The 24,230-nt window shown below is 45.3% G+C and overlaps 1 protein-coding gene across 2 annotated transcripts; it reads left to right on the top strand.

Moving 5' to 3' along the window:
• The first annotated feature begins 230 nt into the window (after positions 1-230).
• Positions 231-22,500, top strand: ZDHHC16 (zinc finger DHHC-type palmitoyltransferase 16). 2 transcript variants are annotated; one of them, XM_063962342.1, is made up of 11 exons: positions 233-430; positions 3,178-3,409; positions 4,290-4,484; positions 6,447-6,535; positions 6,985-7,013; positions 8,379-8,512; positions 9,955-10,002; positions 11,366-11,451; positions 18,374-18,497; positions 19,115-19,185; positions 20,501-22,500. In XM_063962342.1, the coding sequence occupies exons 2-11, from the start codon at positions 3,194-3,196 to the stop codon at positions 20,613-20,615; spliced, it is 1,107 nt and encodes a 368-aa protein (XP_063818412.1). In that variant the 5' UTR covers positions 233-430; positions 3,178-3,193; the 3' UTR covers positions 20,616-22,500. The 2 variants fall into 2 exon arrangements, with proteins under 2 accessions (XP_063818413.1, XP_063818412.1); XM_063962343.1 differs by lacking the exon at positions 9,955-10,002 and having other exon boundaries at positions 231-430.
• The last annotated feature ends 1,730 nt before the right edge of the window (positions 22,501-24,230 follow it).

Here is a 24,230-nt window from a genome sequence, read left to right as displayed (position 1 = left end):
TCTATAGTAAAGTAAGGGTGACCATCGATGGGCAACCCTTACAGTTTGTTCCCCACCATCGATGTTATCCATCAATGTTACCATCGATGGATAACCACCGATGGCCATCCCTATATTATGCACATGATAAATGTACCAGCTGGTCATCAGCTGTACAAGGTGCACGGCCACCGCGCATGCGCCGTAATAGCTGTACAGGAAGTAGGATGAGAAACGCTGTCGCGCATGCGCAGGGCTGTCTCGGGCCGGCTCCTGGCGCTGCTACGCATGCGCAGGGCTGTCTCGGGCCGGCTCCGGGTGATGCAGGCTGAGTACAAGGATGACATCCGGTGAGCTGCGGGTCTGTGTGTCTCGGGATGGAGTGTGCACGGTGGGATTGCAGCTGTGAGATGAGCTCCTCATCCTCCCAATGAGTGGCATCGGCCGGCAGGTAAGGAGCAGTCACATGACTTGCTCACCAGTAATGGCTTGTTACAGTGTGTCCTGCCTGCACTGCATCCTGTATCCTGACTGACACTGAGTTCCAGCAGCTGCAATGTGTGCAATAATAATAATTATACATATGTACCAGTTACTGAGCCGGTGAGTAGGGTCCCCCTCCTGTCACAGTGTATCCTATGATAGGTAACACCTATTGCTCTTCTGCAGAGTCATGCATATAAGGAACAAAGTCTATAAAAGTTTTTTTTTTTAAATTGCTTTTTTAAGGTATACCCCTTTATTGCACATCAGGCGGCCATTGTATTGCAGGACTCATGGCTCAGTAATGCCCATTGTCTGTGTTATCATTTACACTGGTCCAGGCCACCAACAAGCCAATTGTTTCCGAACCATCAATGTACCCGGCTGGATAAAAACCATCGCTCACCGCCTTCCGATGCCCATTCAGTTACAATTGACTAATAAATTCAGCAGCTTGCATCCAGAAATGGTTCCCCCAGCATCACGCATGCACCAGATCCTGGCCCAACAGCGCATGCGCTACATGCAATGGCAATGCATATTCCAGTGGTGGCATCATCAGTACTACTATATGGCCATCCCTACCTCCTCCACCGAGAGTCCTGGGCTGGGGTGGAGGATGGGGGTGGGGGGTGGAGTGTGCAGCTGCCTATTGTTCCCCTGGCTCATGTTACTGAGCTCATGTTTCTACAGTTGTGTTATAGACACCAACGCATATGTAACTACAATGTGTCTTTTCCATTTACATATCACCATTTTCTGTATAAGGTGTCACAAGAAATGACAATGACACACAAGAAGTACAGTACGCTGAGACAGTATGTACGGAAAAGAATCACATAGTGAGTGACAGTAAATTACACTAGCAGTCTGTGCCCCGGGAGGGGGGGTAAACAGGACCAGAGTTGAGTGAGTGGGGGCCCACTGGTGACAATGACGGCGGAGGGCCTTGCCCGTGAGAGCTTGCACTCTGCTTTTGACAGAGAGGTGCGATTAAGAAAATAAATTGGCGTATTTATACATTTTATTACATTACAAATATTTGGGTTACATATCTATTTTTTGAGCTAAACAAGAAAATTACCTAATTTTATCACCTTTCCAAGGAATTTATTCATGAAGCAGTGGAGAAGTGAGCCAGGGGAGAAGTTGCCCATGGCAACCAATCAGCATTGACGTAACATTTATAAAGTGAATTCTATACAATTATATGTAGCAGCTGATTGGTTGCCATGGGCAACTTCTCCACTGGTTCACTCCTCCACACTTTTCACTGCTTCATGAATAGACCCCCAAATATGATGCAGAGGTGACAACACGAGTCAGTGGCTCGCAGAACGTGAATGACCATGGGAGAAGCTTCTCTGTTACTAAGGATAAAAAAATAATAATCTCTAAATCATATAGAAGTCAAAGCACAAGTAACAGTATAGACCTTTATATAACGAAGGCTGTATTACTGATCTGAGTGTGCAACTGAGGATTTCAGCAGATTTTTTTTCCCCCTTAGGTTTTCATTCCTAATATGTTAAGAATCCTTTTTTTTTTTTTTTCTGAAATATTTAAAAAAGTTCAATATTAAAAAAAAAAAAAAAAAAAAAAAAAAAAAAGTGCCACATCGGAGCCTGGCTTTTATTTGTAAGCGAAAGCAAGAAAGATGTAGAATTTCCCATTACAATTTGTTGTCTTAGTTATTATTTGATCGTAGATGTTTTGTATTTGCTCCTTTTAAGAATGAAATCTACAACGCTTTCTACAGCATTAATGTCCATTGTTTTGTGAGAGCTGCAACATTGTTTAAAAGTATCTAAAATAACAGTGGTCCCAGCTGCCTGTCAAGTTCAACTGTAGTAACCGGAGAAAGATGGATTGTCAGCTCGCCTTAAGGTGGGTACACACTGGATGATATATCTGCCAATCAATTGATCGGCAGATATATCTATGGACGGATCGGGCAGTGTGTTGAGCATACACACTGCCCAATCCGTCGGAGACTGACGTCATGAACTGGGCGGGCGTGACCCTAACTACAGTTACACTGCGCACAATGTAGTGAGCAGAGAGGCTTTGGAAAGCCCCTCTGAGCTCAATTTTCAGGGTGACAACCTCTTCCTTGCCCCTAGAACCCACCCTGCCATCACATGATGATGGCTGTGAGTCTGTGTGTTATACATATCTTCCCACCAGGGGGTTCGAAAAAGATGTTAATGTATTGTGGGAGGTTATATAAAAAAAAAAAAAAAAAATGCATTCTTAAAAAGTAGTTACCTTTGTAATAAACAAAAGGCTGTGTCGGATTGATGCTTTAAAATGTTATGTGAAATCTCCAGCTCACAAGTAGATAGGGTCAAAACTATTTTAATTTCTATGTAGTGAGTGAACCAAAATATTTTAGGTTCTCTCAGCGCTGTAGAGGGCACTGAGGAATTCTGTCCTCATGAGGGCTCAGTAATAAGTACTGTGTGATATTCTGAAGTAAAGTTTTTGTGTAATTGGCATAAAGGTAAAATATACTGTAGTTTGTTATTGAGGAAAGTGTAATGGAGTTTTATCTCCCTTTATCCTCAGTGGCAGTCACAGACCATGAATAGTGGCCAATTAGAACGATCTGTGATTAATTACCGGTTGCGTATTTTGAAGAGGTCCCACTAATGGCGGCCGCTGATAGATAATTGCATTCTTCCTATTTAATATCAATGTATGTCTCGCGTGCAGGTAATGAACAGTGGGAATGAGAAACATCCGGCGCCTTTTCTTGCGGTGCCTTCGCCTGGGACACAGGAGGAAATTTACCTATGTGAACCTCCTGACGGATTACCTGCGCTACTGCCGCCTCTGCCTTGTGTCCCTGGGGTATAACTCCTTCACCAACAGCGATGTGGTCATAGAGTCTCTCTTTGAGCCAATTTATTGGCTGGTTGATCACCTGACCAGGTGGTTTGGTGTAGTAAGTATTCCCTCTATTTTCATGCATATATTTTTTTTTAAATTATGATTTAACTTTTTTTCAAATGTACCCGTGAGTTGGTGCAACTGACTGATTCTTTTTCAACTTGTGACTCATTCCATCAGGTAGAAAATGCTCCGCTCCTGTGGCAGTTGCAGAGGTGGGGCTGCAGCACAGTCCAAATTCAAATAGGAGAGCCACACCAACTGCCACCCCAAACGCTGCCAAACATCACCGGCCGGGACTCACCGGCAGTTGGTGTGGCTCCTATATTTAAATTTTGGACTGTGCTGCAACTGCCACTGGCAAGGAAGTCCAGGACCAGAGCATTTTGTACTTAATGGGATGGGTCATGTTGGAGGGTATGCTTTTGTCTGCGAGATGATACAGCAGGGTGCATGCAATGTGCTATTTCTTGAAATTACGTAACATTATATTAGAAAACATAGGTGGAGATGTATCAAAGCTTGGAGAGAGATATAGTATCAAAGCTCGGCGAGATATACAAAATCAAAGCTTGGCGAGAGATACAGTACCAACCAATCAGTCACAGCTGTCCTTTTTCAAGTACAGCTTGTAACATGGCAGTTGGGAGCTGATTGACTGGTACTTTATTTCTCTCCAAGGTTCGATACAACTCCCCCCATAACATCAATACTTCAAAGATTCCATAAAAGGAGTAACCAGCAATTAATAAGGAGGCGACTTGCTGAATTTGACCAAACACCTACACCTAATGTAGACAGTGATTAATCAATTCACAAGGAACCTCGTGCCTCACTGACTTCACAAATGCATAGAAGCCTGCCATCTCATGGACCGCCATACCCCCCCACCTGTATATGTAGGCGATGTCTCTGACACGTGGTATCTTCTTTAGGTGTTTGTTGCCCTGGTCATCCTGCTGACCAGCTCCATTGTGCTGATTGTATACCTCTGCGTCCTCCCTCTGATCCTGCACACGTATTCCCCGGCCTGGATCTGCTGGCACCTGGCCTATGGCCACTGGAATCTCGTTATGATCGTCTTTCATTATTACAAGGCCATTACCACTCCCCCGGGATATCCACCACAGGTAGGTGCCTGTCCCTGCGGGGTTACTGCAGCTTCATCGTAACGTAGAAACAAGATCACACGGCAACGTCTGTTCTATTTATTATCATTGCTGAGGTGTATAGGGGTAACATCCCCTGCAGAGCTGTACAGTGTAAGCTGAGTGCACACCGGGTCATATCTCAGTTACATCGCTTTATCAATCACACAGATTACAGACACAAAAGCAACGATATACAGAGTTAAAATGTAAAATACAGAGAACTATGAAGGAACCTGTAAGGCAACAATTCTGCATTGTTAATCAAACTTGCGGGGAAACATCGGGTGAAAAAAGGTATTGCTTGCTGGCGTATGTACAATGGGTGCACAGTTTACCCCTCTGGTTATGGGCTCGGGTGAGGCGCTTGTTTGAAGCGATGAGTTTTAGTAGAGTATATCAGTGACTGGCGGAATAATAGTGTTCTAGGCAGCGCAAGTGGCGCTATCCACCAAACGTTCAACCAACTGTGGGAGTCATTCAGATCTGATTGCTGCGGTGCGTTTTCGCACAGCGGGATATAAGATCCGAACTGCGTATGCACCGCAGTGCGCAGGCGCGACAGACTGCTGCAACAGGGATCGCCCGGTCAGCGACGGGATTGTGCAAAGGATCCGTTCGCAAGGAGATTGACAGGAAGAGGGCGTTTGTGAGTGCCAGCTGACCGTTTCAGGGAGTGTCTGGGGAAAATGCAGACGGGATCAAGCGTTTGCAGGGAGGGTGTCTGACGTCCGTTCCGGACCCGAATAGCCTGACGTGATCGCAGCGGCTGAGTAATTCCTGGGCTGCGCAGAAACTGCACAAAATCAGTTTGTACAGCTCGGCTACACATGCAATTGCACACCTGCACAGCTAAAATACCCTCCCCCTGTAGGAGGCGACTATCTGATCCCAGGACAGCAAAAATCACTGCCCAGCGATCAGATCTGAATGACCCCCCTGTATTCCTACCATCTATTAATGTCCCATAGGATAAATATGCACGGTCCGCAAGTTACTGCTTGTATTGTCTGTTAAAGGGCTCCTACATGAACAGCGTAGACTCCTGAGTTTCTCCTTTTAAAAATCATTTTCCTTGCAAGTGTGATCCTCTGCTATGGGAACTCTGCGGTGGTGATCAGAGGCTCTCACATTTCTTGGAAATGTTGTCTGAAACTGCGCAGGAAAGCTGATGGGGACGGACAGTTTTGGGTTGAAAGATTAGACGACCATTGGATTACAAACGTGACATTTTCACTTTTAAATGATGGAGGTTATCTGTGTTTGGTCTGATGTAGAGTTTACAGATGTAAAAAGGGTGCATAAGAACAACTAAATCTGCTGAGTTTTTGCATCTCAAGAACGCCCTCGCCTTCCAATGCCCCCCCTACTGCGTATGTAACCTAGTGTGGAGCGAGGTACTGGGCTTTGACACCATAGCACTGCCCCACCCTCACAGCTCATTACAAACATGGAGGAGCAGCCGTTTCATAGGTAAAAGTCTACCAGCTGCTGGCGCTCACTGTTGGGTTGCAGCAGTGACAAACAAAAAAAGTTACATGCTGGCGGACTGGGTGACAATATAGGGTCGCCTATACCGAGCAACCAGTCCTGACCTCCCTCCTAACATGGCAGCCTCCTGCAGAAAAGAAAGTGGCTCCAGATGGATGCAGTTAGCAAAGTATACTCCACAGTATTTCATGTGTATATGGTAGGAAAACAGAAATAGACATTAAATAATAACTATTACATTAAGAACTCTATAGGATGCTATGATTAACAAATACGCTTAGTGAGTGGCTGTTAGGGGAACTTGTGCCGTCTGTGTTGCATGCATTCCTCTAGTACAAAGTACAGAAAAAGTGGGGTTAACATCGCAGTAATTGTGGAATGCTCCGTTTCCTCCACCTCCTATCCCAGTATTACATAAGTGTTCCCAGGGTGTTATCTTGTCGTCTTCTTCAGTTTCAGAAGGATATTCCGTGTGTGTCAGTGTGCAGGAAATGCATCGCACCCAAACCTGCCCGGACCCATCACTGTAGCATTTGCAACAGGTGCGTGTTATGAAGTGTTGTGGTTCGTTTGGTTGTTTTTTAAATGAATATACCACTTGCAGATCATTGGGGATTTACATTTTTCTGCTGATATGTGCACCTGCTAGGAATGGCCAGTAATAGTCTCTGTATCTCTATCTTGGCTTCTGCCTGCTCCATTGATTGCCCCCCAGTGTAAAATGCCAATGGCACTGCACCCTCCCTGATGGGCAGACTCTGCTGTCACGCAACATACAAAGTGCTGCTTAGCTGGTGCTACCGCTGACTGCTCTGCCCTAGGGATTCGGATTAGGGTGTCTGCTGGGCACCAGTCCCTTATATAATGTGTGCAGGGAACGCATCACCTGTGATAATCGTATAACACATTGGTTACTCCTGTATATTAGTCGTACAGTAAGTGTGGTCGGCGACTGAGGTTATTTACAGTAATGGACTCTTTCCCTTAACAGGTGTGTGCTGAAAATGGATCACCATTGCCGTATCCTTTTGCAAAGTGTTATTCTCGCAAACTGCTCTTCTTTGTTACTTTATATTAAAGCAAACCAGATGCTTACACACTGCGGGGGCAGACGTGTATTTTGTGGGAACCATTGTCTATGAAAATGCAGCCAGTCCATTCATATCCGTGACCTCGCCGATACAATCAAACCAATCCGCAGAGTGGATCTTCCACATGGCCTACAGCACTGGTTCCCAAACTCCGTCCTCCAAGCACCCTAACAGTTCAGGTTTTAAGGATATCCATGGGTAAGCCCAGGTGACTCTATTAGTATCTCAGACAGTTTAATTATAGCATCAGGGGACATGCATGGATATCCTTAAAACCTGCACTGTTTAGGAAACCCTGGCCTACAGGGATATAACACCCATAGATGCCAAATGGATCACTCTTCCCAGATACAAGGACTGCGCTCTATATGGTGTTTTCCCAAAGTATCTCATAGGAGTCCCCCAATAATGTTTGTACCTTTTAAAGCTAGTTAATGAGGCACAATGGCACACTGACATAATCCGTGGTAGCCTGCTAGCCTAGTGTCACGCTGGAGTGCTACATATTGGTGTTCTGTAATGCCACCTGCGTGATGGTGGTACCTCCGTTCCTAATTATGTCTAGGTGTTGCTACACAGATTTCAGAGCGCTGCATTTGTCGGGTCGGTTGTTGTATGACCCCTCCACACCCACCACCACCACCACATTGGGTGGTCATGGATGTAAGTCCTATGTTGCGGGGGGGGATTGCGATCGTTAGGTTGACATGAATTAGGTCGTCAGGTTCAAAAGGTCGGCACGAGTTTTTCACGATTTTTTTTCCCTTCAATTTTTTTTTTTTTTTACTTTTTTCATACTTTACGATCCACGTGGACTACTAATGGAAACGGTAATCTGTGCCGACCGCAGCGGTAGCGGACCGAGGCACCTTGCCCGAAGCATGGCGAGCAAAGCGGTGCACTAATTGGGGTTCCCTGTCACTCTACGAAAAAAAACGACACCAACAAAAGATTAAAAAAACCCATGTCGACCTTTTGAGCATTTGACCTTGCACACGTCGACCTAACGACCCTGTCGACCTAGACACCCTGTCGTCTAGTGCATGTCGACCTTTAGTGGTCGACTCAATGCATGTCGACCTAATGTGTGTAGACCCATACCCGTTGCGGGATTCTCCCTCCCTCTGCATCCCTTCATAGATGTGTCCCGGCGTTGCAGAATGCCTGTATGACACCCGGCTAACGGGAAGACAGCTGCAGATGAACAGCTGTACATCATACACAGGTTGCAGTAATTGGCTGTGCTTTGCTTTGTGTGATTATTACGCTATTCTTTAACTGGCGCACATTGAAGCCTGGCTGAATAACTGCGTGGGACACTACAACCACCGCTATTTCTTCTCCTTCTGCCTCTTCATGACCATGGGCTGTATCTACTGTAGCATCAGCAGCCGCGTCATGTTCAGGGAAGCCTACGCGGCCATCGAGGTGAGGTCACAGCAGCATTTATAATTAGTATAATCATTAATATTATTCTATGCACCCAGGTCGCCTCCATGTTATTTGGTTTGTGCTGTTTAATTAATTCATGTTTCCGTCACCAAATACAGTCACATAATAATATAAAGATTGTACGTGATGTGGTTAGTCTCTATTCAGTGTGCTATGAGGCAGGATGTACTAAGGTGAGTACTGGCAAGAGCAGGTGTGGGCTGAAGACAATTAGTTGTGATCCAAAAAATGAAAGCGCTACTATAAGGTTATTTAAAAGGGCGTTGGAGCACAGGGTTGGCTGGTAGGTGTTCCCTCTACTGATCTTCCACGTAAGTCACCCAACTGCGTATCGCTGGTGGAGAAGACTGTCAGCCATCATTACAGTATAGCCATTAATGCTCGATTGGGTTCAGATCTGCTGACAGAGAAGGCCATGACACATGGGAAACATCCACACATGCCCTCTGGATGGGGGTCTTAGTCATTCCAGGAGACACCCCTCCCATTAGGAAGTAAATACTGTAACATGGGTTCAAGGTGGTCACTCTGTACCACCAAGTAGAGACTGGCATTGACTTGTCCCCTAACGGGATGAATGCACCCGAACTTTTGCAAACAGGCACTCGGGCGAAAGTTTTTTTATGTTGATGCTACATCTACACTCATCTGTTTGTTGAGAACATGGAGAAGAACCTGACCATGTTATCATCCTCCACTACACAGCAGTCTGCGCTCCTGGCATCTCTGACCTCGTAAAGGTGTAATGCTCTGCAGCCTGCCTGATATTCTGCTCTCTGGAGTTCTTGATGAACCGTCACTAATGTCTCCTTTTGCAGCCAGGGCAAGTGAGAGGTTTTTTATCTCTTCTGCGGCCTAACCATGGTGCGATGCTATTGGCTGAGCTCATGATGAGCCACAACACTATGGAAGTTTTTGCCGGGATTATTGGTGTGTAATAGGAGCTGGAAGTTTTGTAATAGGACTTGAATGTTTCAAACTGAACCAGGTACAACCCAGAACTTCATAGAAATACATAAGTACATCTACATCAAGCGGAATTCAGAATTCCCTAGCTGATGGCATTGTTGAACCTTATTGGGCAGTAGACATGAAGGGTCGTGCTTCCCGTGATTGTATGGGATGTGGTTGCTTGAAGCCACGCCTCCCCAGAAAACCGCACGATCAGCTGCTTTAACATGGGAGTGAATCACTACATTTAAAATTTTGTTCCTGACGTGACGATATACTCAGTATGTTCTATATTTTGTTTTAAAAATTAAATCATGAAGATTTTAAAATATTTTCTTTCACTGTTTGATTAAAAGGAAAATGTTTTCCATAATTAAAAGGGAAAAATGACTTTGCTGTTGCCGGCGTCTCAAAGAGCTGTACACTTAGGCTGGAAGGTAACTGTGGTCCTGTTTCCCTCTTAATAGAAAATGAAGCTTCAGGAGAAGGAGAGGCTCCAGTTTGCAGCCAATGAGGTGGGCCTGTCACCTGTGTGTTGGACAGAACGTAACCCTGAGGCCACAGTTACTGTTCCATAAGGCCCTGCATGACTTGTCTTTGCTGCTTCCTGATACAGGCGCATCCCCTCTCTCATTACTGTTGTCTGTCATCGCTGCTGTTGTGTGTCTATGGTCCTCCCCCCAGGTCGCGTGACTAACTAGCGTGGTGTGATTCTGGATGAGTAGTCTGTAAAAGAGGTCTTCAGTTTCAGAACGAAGAGCGGTTATGAGCCTTTTACACTCCACATGGTATTGTGAGGACGGGGACGGCCACGTGTGATGGCTAGTGCCTTCTGTGTGTATGGAAATATAAATACAAATATTGCCTTTGGCTCAGGTGTGTTCTCTGCACCATTAAACACTAATGGGGAATTCAAGTGTTTGAAAAGTCAGTTGGGTGTCTGTTATTTCTTGTCTATTAGATAGGAAAAAACAGACTCCCAACTGACTTTTCAAACATTTGAATCTCCTCGTAACTGTTGAGTTTGCCCATAAAAGATGTATGTAAGTCTGCATTAAGGCTTTTTGTTTTTTTGCTCATAGCAATCAATCTAGAGTAAGTTATAATATATATTATATAAATTATAGCTTAATTTGGTCGTTATGGGCAACCCTTTCGCTTTTCATTTTGAGGAGTTTTGATACATTGATCCCTAAATCCCCTACTTTACAAAAATAGTACTTTGGGGCTGAAGATGTGCAGCAGAGGCCCCGGACCTGCAGTCTACAAAATCTACCCCTTAGTACTGGGTTATTTACAGTGTTCATTGGTTCAAATGTGATTTTCCTGCTGTTGGAGAACTACAAGTTCTAGCATGGCTTTCCAGCAGCCTGTGCTTGAAAAGTACATGAAAATAGTAAGAGTCGTGTGCCCACCTTCTGTGCAGGGAACAGCGGAGATGAGCTGTGGGATGGGTGGGGGCATTTATCAGTGCCCTGCCTCTCTGCTATGTGTGAGTGGGTTATTTTTCAGTAGGGTTCAGTCTGTGCTCCCTTATTGCTGAGGGACTGGCGGTTTTGCATTTGCTGGGTTCAGAATGAAAATACAAAGTCAGGTTTGGTCTAAACATCACATCGATTCCTTATGGCCAATTTGTTCTACATATCTCCCTCCTTCCTAATTGTGTCCTCCAACCATCAGTGGTGGCGTTACACCAGCTGCCACTTTCCAACAAATCCAGATTAATCCAAATAACATGAACAGGTGAATGATGTTTCCTATAACGTGTACATTTCCAGACTATCATGACATATATAATGTGCATACATTTACCAGCCACCAAAATGAAAGTACATATGTATAACATGAATTTGTTTTGTTTTGACTTAATTTCTTTAGACGTACAGTCAGACTCCACCTCCCAGATTTTCCTTCCGAGAGAGAGTATTCCACAAGTGTATCATTTACCTCTGGGTGCTTTGCAGGTACAGTAATGGACTATTTCATTATTTAGTGACTGTCGGAGGAATAATTCTGTGCCACAGCTCAGCGGATTGATGCTCAGCAATATATAAGGGAGCAGCGTTTTTCTCCCAGTCAGGCGTTTATTCCAGCCGCAGACACGTAGCGATCCAACTGCTTGGCCCAAGAGCTGAGCATCTAGTTTTATGCTGACAGAAGGTGACCCCACACATGGTACAATAGCGATCATCTTCCCTCCAGGCTTACAAACACGTTCTACAAAGATCCGGTTACTACTTCTTGCACTGGGTTCTCAAGGCACAGTAACGGTCCAGGGTTTAAAGATATCCGTGCTTGAGCACAGGTGACCCAGTCATTGCTCAAGATAGTTAAATCAAAATGACTGATAAACTAATTAAGTCTCACCAGCTGGGTCCCTAATACTTATATTATCTAAGTTATCCAGGTCTTAACTATCACAGTGCCCATTCTAATATGAAGACAGCTAATGCAGAGATTTATACTAGTTAAAAACACCTAAGAGCAGGTGGGTTGGGTGCTATTTCACGTACAAGGGTCTCCACTTTCAAATGTACATACAGTACACACACAATGACGGTGTAAATGGGGGAGGGGGGGGGAGGCTGGACTGCACAACCTAATCTTAAACAGAAGAGGTGCTACTTTGCGACACAGAAAAAAGAGGATTTTGGTACTTACCGATAAATCCATTTCTCTGAATCCTCTAGGGGACACTGGAGCATCCTTAGACATTAGGGGTGTGAAGCTTGCAACCGGAGGTGTGGCACAATCTAAAATTAGCATTGTCTGCACAGCCGGCTCCTCCCCCTTCACATCCCTCCTCCCTCAGTTTGGAAAATTTGACTGAGAGAATAGGACATGACACTATAGCACCTGGCGAGGAACTGAACCGTACAACCTATCAAACAGCCCCCAAGAAACTCTTAACTGAAAAGCTAACGCTGTTTGTACAAACTTTGTGAACAGGAAATTTGAACGCAGCAGGTTGACAGCACTGAGGCGGGTGTCCAGTGTCCCCTAGAGTATTCAGAGAAATGGATTTATCTGTAAATACCAAAATCCTCTTTTCTCTTTCATCCACTAGGGGACACTGGAACATCCTTAGACATTAGGGGACGTCCCAAAGTTATTCCCCAGGGGGAGGGAGTGCTGTCGGTGGCCTGCAAAATGAAACGTCCGAACTTAGAGTCCCCGGACGCAAAGGTATCAAACCTGTAAAAATTCCGCGAACATGTGGGCTGAGGACCACGTTGCCGCTCTGCAAAGTTGATTAGTGGAAACACCACTGGCCGGCGCCCATGAGGCACCCACTCTGAACCGGAAACTGTTCACCACAGGAACGATAGGCCTGACGAATGGTAAGTCTAATCCAGATAGACAAAAATTGCTTAGATGCTGGCCAACCCTTCTTCGGCCCATCATAAAGACAAACAAAAGGTCCGACTCTCTGAAGGACAACGTAACCTGTACGCATATCCGTAACGCTCGGACCACATCCAAGGACACGACTCCATCTGCGAGACCCTGGAATTACGGTACCACAATTGGCTGGGTTACGCAAAACCACAAAACAACCTTAGGAAGCTGCTCATGTACGGAGTTCTGCCCTATCCTCATGAAAACTAAAAAAGGACTCTTACCCGATAAGGCTCCCAACCTAGAAACCCGCCTGGCCGGAGCCAAGGCAAGCATTAATGTGGCCGTCCAAGAGAGATATTTCAGGTCTGTTCTTGCTAACGGCTCAAAAGTTGGATCACAAAAATTCCAACACCAAATTTAAGTTCCAAGGCGCAGTAAGAGGACGAAAAAGGGTTGGATCCCCAGAACCCCTTGTAAAAGGGTTTGAACCTCTGGTAAGGAATCTAACCGCTGTTGAAATAGGATGGGGAGAACCGAAACTTGACCCCTCAGAGAGCCCAGTCTCAGTCCTACCCCCAGAACCTGGCTAAAGGAAAAATAGAAGTCTGGATAAGTGGAAGTTCGTTGAATTCCACCCCCGCCCTTGACACCAGTCCAAGTACCTCTTCCAACTCCTGTAGTAGTGTATGGCTGTGACCGGCTTCCTAGCAATCATTGTAAGAATGGCCGTTCTGTTTCGTAAGATCCGGGTTTCAATAGCCACACCGTTAAACGCAGCCTGTTCAGGTCTGTGTTGGAAGGGTCCGTGAGATAGCAGGTCCTCTCTCTGAGGTGACCTTCAAGGATCTTCCGTTAGTAACCCACGCCGGTCTGAGTACCAACTCCTGCGGGGCCAATCAGGTGCGATTAGAATCGCCGACCCTCGTTCTCGTTTCAACCCTTTTCAGAACTCTTGGTATGAGTTGGAAAGGTAGAACAATGTAAACCTTCCTGTAACACCAAGGAAGTGTTAATGTGTCCACTCCTTCTGCTGCTGGATCTTGTTCTGGACACATATCTGGGCAGCTGATGGTATTGCCGAGACGCCATTAGGTCGACTTGAGGTAGCCCCCATCTCCTTACCACCCTGTCGAAAATCAGTGGATGGAGGCACCACTCTCCCGGATGTATGTGACTGAATTAATCCGCTTCCCAGTTCTCCACACCAGGAATGAACCTGCTGAGAGGATAATGTCTCGCCTTTCTGCCCCAAACAAGATCTTTGTGGCTTCCTTTAACGCCATCCCGCGCCTTGTTCCTCCTTGACGGTTTACGTATGCCGTCGTTGTGACATTGTCCGACTGCAACCTTACGTGTTGACCCATGACTTGTCCTTTGGCCAAGAAAAGCGCATTGTAAAACTGCTCTTTAGTAGCGTCCGTCTGCTCTGAAACTAATGTTCCTCCAACACGGCACCCCAACCTCTGAGACTGGCGTCTGTTGTCAGGATCCTCCAATCCCAAATGCCGAATATCTTGCTTGCTGCGAGATTCCTGTGACCTTGCTCCCTGAGCAATAAGGTTCATCTGTAATGGTCGGGAATGAAGTCTGCCGTACTGGAAAGCTCCGAAAGACGCTACCATCTTCCCGAGAATTTCCACACAGAGGTGTAGAGAGACCATTTGTGACCTCAGTACCTGAGTCACTAATCCCTGTAGGTCCTGGACCTTGTGCTTTGGTAGGAATACCCTCAATGGTACCGTGTCCAAGATGAGACCGAGGAACTGAATCCGTTCAGTTGGCATGAGGTTGGATCTCTGGAAATTCATAATCCCCCCATGTTGAATGAGAAATGGATGAGATGTCTGAACATCCCTGATCAACTGTTCTGGAGAGGATGCCTTGATTAGCATGTCGTCTAGATAAGGACTAATCGTGATTCTCAACAGTCCTGATTCTGCAACCATGAATGCCATGAACTTCGGTAAAGATTCTTGGGTCGATGATAGACTGAACGGCAAGGGCCTGAATTGTTAGCAATCCATCAGCAGTACGAACCTTAAGTAAGCCTGGTGAGGGGCCCAGATTGTGATATGCATGTTCTAAGCCTGCAATGACCGACTGGATTGATTCCAGCTTGAATTAGTAGACACTTAGAGACCGGTTTAAAACTTTTAAATTGAGTATCGGCCTGACCGTCCCGTCTGACTTGGACACGACAAAAAGATTGGAATAGAGAGCCGTCCACCAAAATAATGACCTCTGACCGTAGCAATTTTTCAATTGCTGGCAGTAGCGCTTATGCTGTCTGAGGGCACCGAGGCAATCTCCAGCCTTTCGCCCACCAAGGGGGATCCCAGGTGAGCCGGGAGACCGTCCTGCCACGGTCTTGTCAGCAGGTTTATCCCGCTTTCTGGCTGCTGCATGTGAGCGGCCTCTACCTCTGCCCCCACGTACTTGTGTATCGAAACCTCTTCCTCGGGCTCGCAAAGATGGAGATCTAAAGGAGTTACACGCTAGTCCCGAATAAGCTCTCCTAACCTGTGGAGTGGCTCTTGTATAAGGAGTAGGCAGAAAAGTGGAAGTCCTTGCTGTAGCTTGTGAAATCCACTTGTTCAATACTGGACCGAAAAGCATATCACCCTCAAAGGGGATGGATTCTACCGCCCCTTGGTGCCAGAGTCTCCACGCCGTTCTCTGTCCGTCTAGCCGATATGGCTGATGCAGAGATGCGCGATGCTATATCCCTAGGGGCTTGACACCAGTATGAAGCAGATTCTCGAATGTGCTCCGCCAGTTGGGTAATTTCTTCCAAGCCATTTTCCCCCTAAATAGCCTGTACTATGCGTCCAGACCATGCTCCCATGGCCTTGTTAACCCAAGCGCAGATGACTGTAGGTCTCTGTGTTGCAACTGCTAAAATAAAGAAATAAATGACTTTAAAGCTGTATCAACCTCTTAAAGTCGTTACAGTGGGTAACGGTAAGATTGTCTCCTTCGACAACCTTCCTAGGAAAACATCCACTACCGGCGGAATCTCCCACTTATCCATTACACCCTTAGGTAGGGCATAAGTTACTGGAAACCCCATTTGGAAATTGAAAGCATTTGGCAGGTTGTTTCCAAACCTCCTCCATTTGAGACTGGAGGGATTTAGGAATAGGAAACGCTGCTGAACGCGGCCTTTGGGATTAGAACAATTCAAATCTACTGGCTCCATTACTTATTCTACCTTAAAGTTTAGGATCTCAGTTTGTTTTGATTAAAGAAACAAGACCGAGATAGCAGTGTCGTCTTCTGGAAGATCGGCGACTAGGTTAGATTCAATTACCTCACCTTTCGTATCAATGATAAGACCCTCTTCCTCTTCTGCTTCCGGTACAAGAGGAAGAGGCCTTTTAACCACCCTGCACATTGTTGCTGCTTGTGCGGGAGGCATTAACCTGATGAGAAATTCTTCTATCATCTCTGAGAATCCTGCAGCACTGATTGATGCGTGTGTGATTCCGCCATCTCATTGGAGATTCTATCTACAAGGTTATCCTTGACCTAGATATAGCACTGCTCCCAGGTGGAGCGTCCTTGTCTAAGCCGGTATAGCACACCCTGGAGCTGTCATCCGCGTGCTCTTCTTGGTACATTACGTACAAACATAACAGGTCTTTGCTTTATACCTGTCATTTAAACCCAGGGTATTTCACAGCGCTTTCACCCTTTAAATTAGGAAGAGAAAGGCTGTGATAGATGACTGAAGCAAAGTTATCGTATCTGGCTGGAATTACTGTTCCCTCCTTTATATAGAAACCAGAACAGGACAAAAATAAATAAATTAAAAATAAATCAATAAATGAAAACACCAGCCGACGTGCAACCCCCACACCTCAACTGTAACTCAGCTATGATGGTAGAGTTGGTATCCGCTGCTTCCTTGTATTTTCTTCAGGATCTTTATAATAGAAGTCCTTTGAAAATATAACTGGTATGGTAGAATTATTTTGTTCAGGATCTTTTATATTTTTGGATTGTGTGAGGACACCGGAGTACACAGAGGAAACCCACACAAATACGGGGAGAATATACAAACTCTACACAGTTAGGTCAGTGTTGTGAGGCAGTAATGCTAACCATTACACCATCCACATTTCTGAATATATGCTGTCACCAGTAGAGGGAGCTAGTGCTACACATGAAACGTCCTCTTGATATTTATACGAGGTGGAGGGTTAACCCTTCCCCGTAGATGGCGCCAGGTAGGGATAATTAAAATGGCCGACACTGAAAAATGTCACTTCATATTTTCTTAAGGTTATCTGTGCTGGCCAGCGCTTTTCTGTTCAAAGGCTATAATTTAAACAATATGGGGAAGCGCGCTGATGTGTGCTGAGCGGCCTCCATACTGTAGTGTACTTGAACCCGGGCCTTTACGGGATTAGTGTGCTGAGCCACACAGTCCCATTACCCCTCACGCGGCTGAAGGATCTCCTCAGCTGCGCGGAAAACTGCAGCGTCTACGGTGCGCGCGCGCTACGGGACCGCTTCTCACCAAGTCCCATAGCGGCGCTACTCAGTGTCTCCACAACGCGGCTCTCTCCTCGGGCGTTGCACGCTACGGGACCCCTCGCACCAAGTCCTGTAGCGGCGCTTCTGTCTCCTTGGTGACGCACGCTACGGGACCGCTCTCACTCAGTCCCGTAGCAGCACTTCTCCTGATCTGCCTTGCCTGAAGGGATCCCGGCTAACACGGTGACCGCTGCGGGGAGCTTAAGTTACCAGTTCAAAACAATTTGTACTCACAGTTGGCGCCTTAATAGAGATGCAGTCCCCTTTAGCCGGAATCATTGTCTCCGATCCTGAACTTTGTCCCCCTTTTATTAGGGGGACGCAGCCTTTTTGTCTGGTAAAGCCTGTACCCCCTTTCATTTAGGTGGGATCGGGCATTTACCATCTTTTCTTTTTAAAAACCTGCACCCTCCCTTTAGTTAGGAGGGATTAAGCCAGTATAGTGATGAGAGAAAAAATCAAATAAAAATAAATCATTTAATCTGCATGGAGCAGGAGCTCCTTTTGTTGCTTGTACCTCCTCGGCACAATTTTCCAAACTGAGGGAGGAGGGATGTGAAGGGGGAGGAACCGGCTGTGCAGACAATGCTAATTTTACATTGTGCCACACCTCCGGTTGCAAACTTCACACCCCTAATGTCTAAGGATGCTCCAGTGTCCCCTAGTGGATGAAAGAGAAAAAGAAAATGCAGATGCACACTCTGGCTATCCTTAAAACCTGGACTGTAATGGCAGAGTCTGGATTCTCTGTTAAGTAAATAACTCTTGCAGGTAGATAGAAAAGTGTGTTTTGTATACGTTGTAGAAGGGTCTGTTCAACCTAATAGTTGCCTGAAGGTGGTGAACACATTTAAATTTACATTGTGTTGTACGGCGAATAATCTTGCAGACAATAGTTAAAAAAAAACCACAAAAAAACCCACTATATACAGTATATATTTTTTACTTTTCTTTAAACACCACAAAGAAGGTAATATGTGTGTGAAATGCTGTCACCTTTTCCAGTTCTGTTGCGCTGGCTCTTGGCGCCCTTACGCTGTGGCACACCATGCTCATCACTCGAGGAGAGACCAGCATAGAGAGACACATCAACAAGAAAGAGAGGAAGAGACTGCTCACCAAAGGAAAGGTGAGTCCTGGCATGGAGCCGTGTTCTGTATCCCATAGCAGTCAGAGTCTGAGTGAATCCTATGTATTGGGGTGTCACGTTTATAGAGCCAATGTTTCAGGGGTACCGCCCCAAAAGGGGCATGGTAGCTTTGAAACGTTTGTTCTGTATATGTTACACCCTAATACAAGGACTACCTTAAGATAGCGATATCACAGAACACCCAGCGACATTTATAGGTCTTATATCACCCCCTTTTATGTCGAGCATGGGATCAAAAACAAAGGTTCTTCTTTATCTTGCCCCCAGTTATGGTATTGCTATACAGCAGGGCAGATATGTTGATATGTTACATAGCGAGCACACGTACTGCATACCCTCCAGCTGGACCTTTTTGGCAGGTACAGTACCTTTCTTTTTTTCTCTTTTTTTTTTTTATGGTCTGTACCGATTTTTGGCTCTCCAAACTTCCATTGAAAGTATAGGAAAAGGGGTGTTGCAGCGCCCCCTTTACCCGTGACCAAGCCCCCTTTCCGAATTTGTACTGATTTTTATGTGTGAAATGTTGGAGGATATGATACTGTAGGTCATAGTAAATGCATAGAGCAGTTGTAATACTCTCTATTTCCACCCTCCAGGTGTTTCACAATCCATACAGCTACGGCCGTTACAGTAACTGGAGACTTTTCTTTGGCGTAGAACAAAAACTGTAAGTTGTCATGGAAACGTACAGACATCCCAAATGACAGCTGTATAAAGTATTGCGCTACATCATTTTGAAATAATAGAACAGGATCCTTACGTATGCTTAGTTCATAAATTTAAACCAATACCGGTCTGTCCCACTTATCCTATTAATATGGGTGTTATTGGGTTTTGTATAACTGAAGAATAACCATTGTTAGATATAAACTGGGTGGTGGAGAGGGTCCGGTCCTTGAAAAATCTGATCTAGGGAGCCCTAATCTCAATCATGAAGATGGTAAAGATGATGGTGAAAGTTCTGCCACATTGACTTTTACTCAGCTTGTGCAGAGAGATGTTCACTGAGCAATATGTGCCCCATTTACCTGTATCAGGATGGAGGGGGAGGGATACCAACAATAGAGGGATTCAATGACTGATGACCAAGCCCCCATACTGTAGTACAGCTCGACACTTAATGCAGTCTTCTGGTGTGTCCTAATTTGTTGATCAGTGGTAGCACTGGGCTGATTCATGACCAATTTGATACCCAGACTTTCAGTACTCGGTCCTATAGAAAGTTTAGCACATGGTCGATGGGATGGCGGTAGAGCGGTCTGCTACCCTTTTCCGTTAATTGACTAAGGCTTGGAGTACAGCGGGGGGATCTTCTCAGGCACTTCTGCTAGGTAGTGGTAAACGCTCAATGCTTTCACGTTCGTACAGCAGCACACCCAATTCTCAGAGTAAATAACGTGGGAAGTCATTGCACACGTGTAGCTACACCACCTTTTATAATGACAGATGAATTCTGTTCACAAGGAGAAACTGCATTTCCCCTATCAGGTGTTCATTGTGTACATATGTTGTTCTCCTCCAAATATGTAATTCTGAAGCTGGAGAATCAGTCTGCACTCCCAACCTCTTCTGTTTCAGCTCATTAGCGTAGAGACCTTCTATGCGGTCACAGCTGACCCTCTTCCCTACCCAGCCACCTACTGATAATTATAGGTGAGGGAGTGATGCATTGTAGCTGCATCCCTTGTCTCACGGAACATTCTGCGATATGATCACTACAGAGCAAGGGTCCCCTGCAGCACAACTGCTCCTGTTGCCACCACTCTGGCTTATGACTAGGGCAGGCCGGGAAAAGTGTCAGCTGAGTTGACCAGCTCAGAGTGGTGAAGTTTCTCCAGCAGGGCTTCCTTCTGTTGCCATGGATAGCCAAAGAGCAATGTACACTTTCCAGTAAGGAATGTAAATATTCTATTAATTTACACAAATGTTTGCTAATTCTAGTTCTTCTAAAGACATGAGACATGTTTCTTTCCCCCTCTCAGGCAGTGGATCACTAGAGTCCTCCTGCCATCGTCCCACCTTGCTTACGGAGATGGTTTGACGTGGAACACTCCCTCTTGGATCCCCGTGAAGCAGAGTCCTGTCCTTACAATATGAAGAAGCCTTCTACACTTGTGCTGTTTTAACAGTTAGGCTGATTGGTTATTTATAAGACACATATTGTGCGGTGCAGTTCTGTAACACCAGCACGAGACAGGCGTATGGAATAAAGTGGACCAGATGCAGAACGGAGGAGCCAGTGACATCAGCCCAGGACAATGTAGCCATCTCTGCCAATGACTGGCAAGTGTGTACCTATACGCTACTGTTATCAACAGGCAACAACTTGCAGGTCTTTATCTGCCTCTAGAATTATAACATATTGTTTGTCTTCCCCTTTTGGGGGGCGGGGGGCTGTTTCCGGGGACTCTGCTTCGCCTGCCAGATGAAGGTGAAACAAAATCCCAAATAAGCCGCGGCACGCGCCGGCTTATTAGGGCTAATTACATAGCACCCCTGCGGGACAATTAGCCCCGGTAAATTACCGGGGCTAATTGGATATCCCCCTATGTTTCTGTTTCCATTTGTAGATCTTCTCAATTACTGCCAAACAGATTCCAAATACAGCAACTGTGGACTCCTACAGTGGCGGTCAGCCTGGCTTAAGACCCTGTTTGTGAGATTCCGTTATGACACAGGAGCTGAGTATTTTGGCTCCACATTCCCATGTACAGTAGTTCTTTATTTAATTTAAGGAACTGTACTTATAATCTGCTGCTCAGTGCACCCCGGCACAGCTGACTTTACTGACACAGAACAATGTCTAGCTCTCTGGACAGGCAAATACAACATGTTCTTTACTGGAATTTGCAAACTTGTACTTTTAACGACAGCTTTACAGCTAATGAGCACCTCATTACCCTAAATTTTTAACCCCAGTTTCCTGTGAGTAGGGTGAGATACGTGTTAATTAACTTTATCTGCTTCACTCATCATTACCTTAAATTATTTAAGATCATTCCATTAAAATGATGAAAGGTTACCCATGGACTTGTAAGCCAGTTTCCATATGGCCTTGTAACACAGGAGGCCGCGACAGGGCAGGTTTTCAGTGGTTTACCGTGGCAGAGAAACAATGGCTGTTAAAGGTCCATTTGCTGTATCCCACTTACTCATGTTTAACGCCTTACTTTAGGTCAGGAATTCATTTCAACCAATAACATGAAGGAGTGTTACTGTATGATGTTTGTTTGTTTTTATGTAGGATTTGTAAAAATTAAGAGATGAGCAGGTTCGGGTTTTACTCGTTCTCAAAACTGCATCTGCTTTGGCTATCCAAAACACGAGACATCCATGAGCCAATAAGATGCTGTTTTGAGAATCGAGTAAAACCGAACCCGCTCATCTCTCGTAAAAATCAATACGACACATTTTAAAATCAAGTGTTTTTGAGCTTTGTAATGTTTTTCATTTATTATGGTCTTCTGACCCTTTTTTCCTAGTTGCAGTCTCTATGTAGATTGAGGTCATGATTTTATAGTCGGTAATAGCAACAGTGACACCTGCAGTATGTAATAAAAACCAGCCTGCTGAAGATCAACCCCACCGTTCACCTGGAAACTATGCAAAGTTCTGACCGTTAATGTTACAGCTAGGCCTCATTGCTTATTACTGTTGTTGGTCTGTGCCACCTTGGAACTTCACAAATGGATTTGAGTTGGCACCTCTCAGTGATATTCTTCTGGCCGCAGGTGTTGTACCAGCTTATGCCATTCCCGGTAAGAGACTGCTACAAGAAGCATTACAATAGTAGTATACTAGCCAGGGTGTAAGAAGAATATGATCATCAGTCAGTCACATGACCTGGGTGGATTAGGTGAAGCAGCCAATCCCTGCTCATTTCTACCATTAAGGTTTTGTACAAACGGTTGATTTTGTGAATGCATATTTGTGTGATTTATTTAGGATGGATCGCCTCTATAAATTTTCTTGTTTTTATAAATGAACATTGTCTTTTTCATCTAGATTTGTAAAACTTACGAGTATCCGGCACATAGTAGAACTTTCATCATGTAGGATTCGCCCTGCTAATGAGACTTATTCAATCTTTGGTATCCGGACTCCAGATTGACACACGAAACAGGGAGACATGAGTTTTTCACTTTTTTTTTTTGAACTTTTTCATACTTTACAATCCACGTGGACTACACTTGGGAACGGTAACCTGCGCAGAAGTAGTGAAGCAAGGCGCCTTGCGCCAACGTGAGAGCGACACTGTGCACTAATTGGGGTTCTTGGTCACATTACAGAGAAAACGACACACAAAAACCTCATGACAACTTATTTCAGGTGTCGACCCTGAGTCCCAGCCCCCAGTCTTTTATATCGATCCCACAAAAGTCAAATATTTTCAACTAACATTCTCCAAGATGACAGAGTGCAGCAACGCACTAACAAACTAAAGTGGAACACCAACTTTATAGAAGTATTTTGTTCAGGCAGATCCTCCCCCTCATCTGATTTATAAATGCTATTATATCCAAGGACCTGAACATCAGGGGGCCGATACTGAGTCAGAAGCAATGGCAGTATTTGCAAAAGTTATCGTCGCTTTCCAACTGCACAAACATGTAACCTACAGTGTGTATGGACAGATACTCCGTAGTGATTGAAATGTATTGGCTGTTCCGGGTGGCGACTTCAATCACAGAGTTGTACGGTCTTAAGCTGGGTACACACTAGACTTTAGTGGACGATTTGTAATTTTGAGCGAAACTAGAACGACATAGTCACACTGTCTAATGTGTGCGCTCTAGCACGTGTTCATATGCATCATTCATCGCATCTTCTCACCTGCTTGCCGTGCAGCACATCTGAAGATATCATTAATGATTTTATGCAAATCGTGTAGGCCATGGGTCTTCAACCTGCGGCACTCCAGCTGCAGTGGAACTACAAGTCCCAGCATGCCCTGCTACAGTTTCGCTATTAAGGCATGCTAAAACTGCGGCAGAGCATGCTGGGATGTGTAGCTCCACAACAGCTGAAGGACCGCAGTTTGAAGACCCATGGTGTAAGTCCTGACTGACAAATACGTACATATCATTAACGCTCAAAAGACCAAACAATGCAAGAATGTGTACGCATTTCTATTGTTTGTTCTGGGATCAAAGGGAAATTTGCAGCATACGGGTGTGCCACAGGACTGGTTGGGAATGCAGATGCTGAATTGCTCACATTGGCGAACATACTATGCTGGAAAATCTGTACAGAACATGGGGCAGGTGGAAGTTTCAATGGTGCGGAAGATCGTAACATCTAAAAACGCACAAAGTAGGCATCTCAGGCCTTGCACAGCTATACACCAGGGGAAGGTGCTGACACTAGCATAAGCGGGATGCGGTAACATTGCCGGCGGTCAGGATGACATCCGGTATCCCAACCGGCGGTAATTCATACTGATCCCGCATAAGCATACAGTCATAGCTGTGTTGACTGTAAGAGACTCAAAATAGGGCGCAGTAGTGTGCAACTCTAAATCATCTTCTGAACATGAAGAACGCCTAAGCATAAAATAATAAGAATTTACTCACCGGTAATTCTATTTCTCGTAGTCCGTAGTGGATGCTGGGAACTCTGTAAGGACCATGGGGAATAGCGGGCTCCGAAGGAGGCTGGGCACTCTAGAAAGATTTCAGACTACCTGGTGTGCACTGGCTCCTCCCACTATGA

This window comes from Pseudophryne corroboree, chromosome 3 (genome assembly GCF_028390025.1).
Source record: "Pseudophryne corroboree isolate aPseCor3 chromosome 3, aPseCor3.hap2, whole genome shotgun sequence".
Taxonomy (NCBI): Eukaryota; Metazoa; Chordata; class Amphibia; order Anura; family Myobatrachidae; genus Pseudophryne; species Pseudophryne corroboree.
Note: the sequence above shows the minus strand (reverse complement) of the source record. Positions and strands in the feature narration are given on the sequence as shown.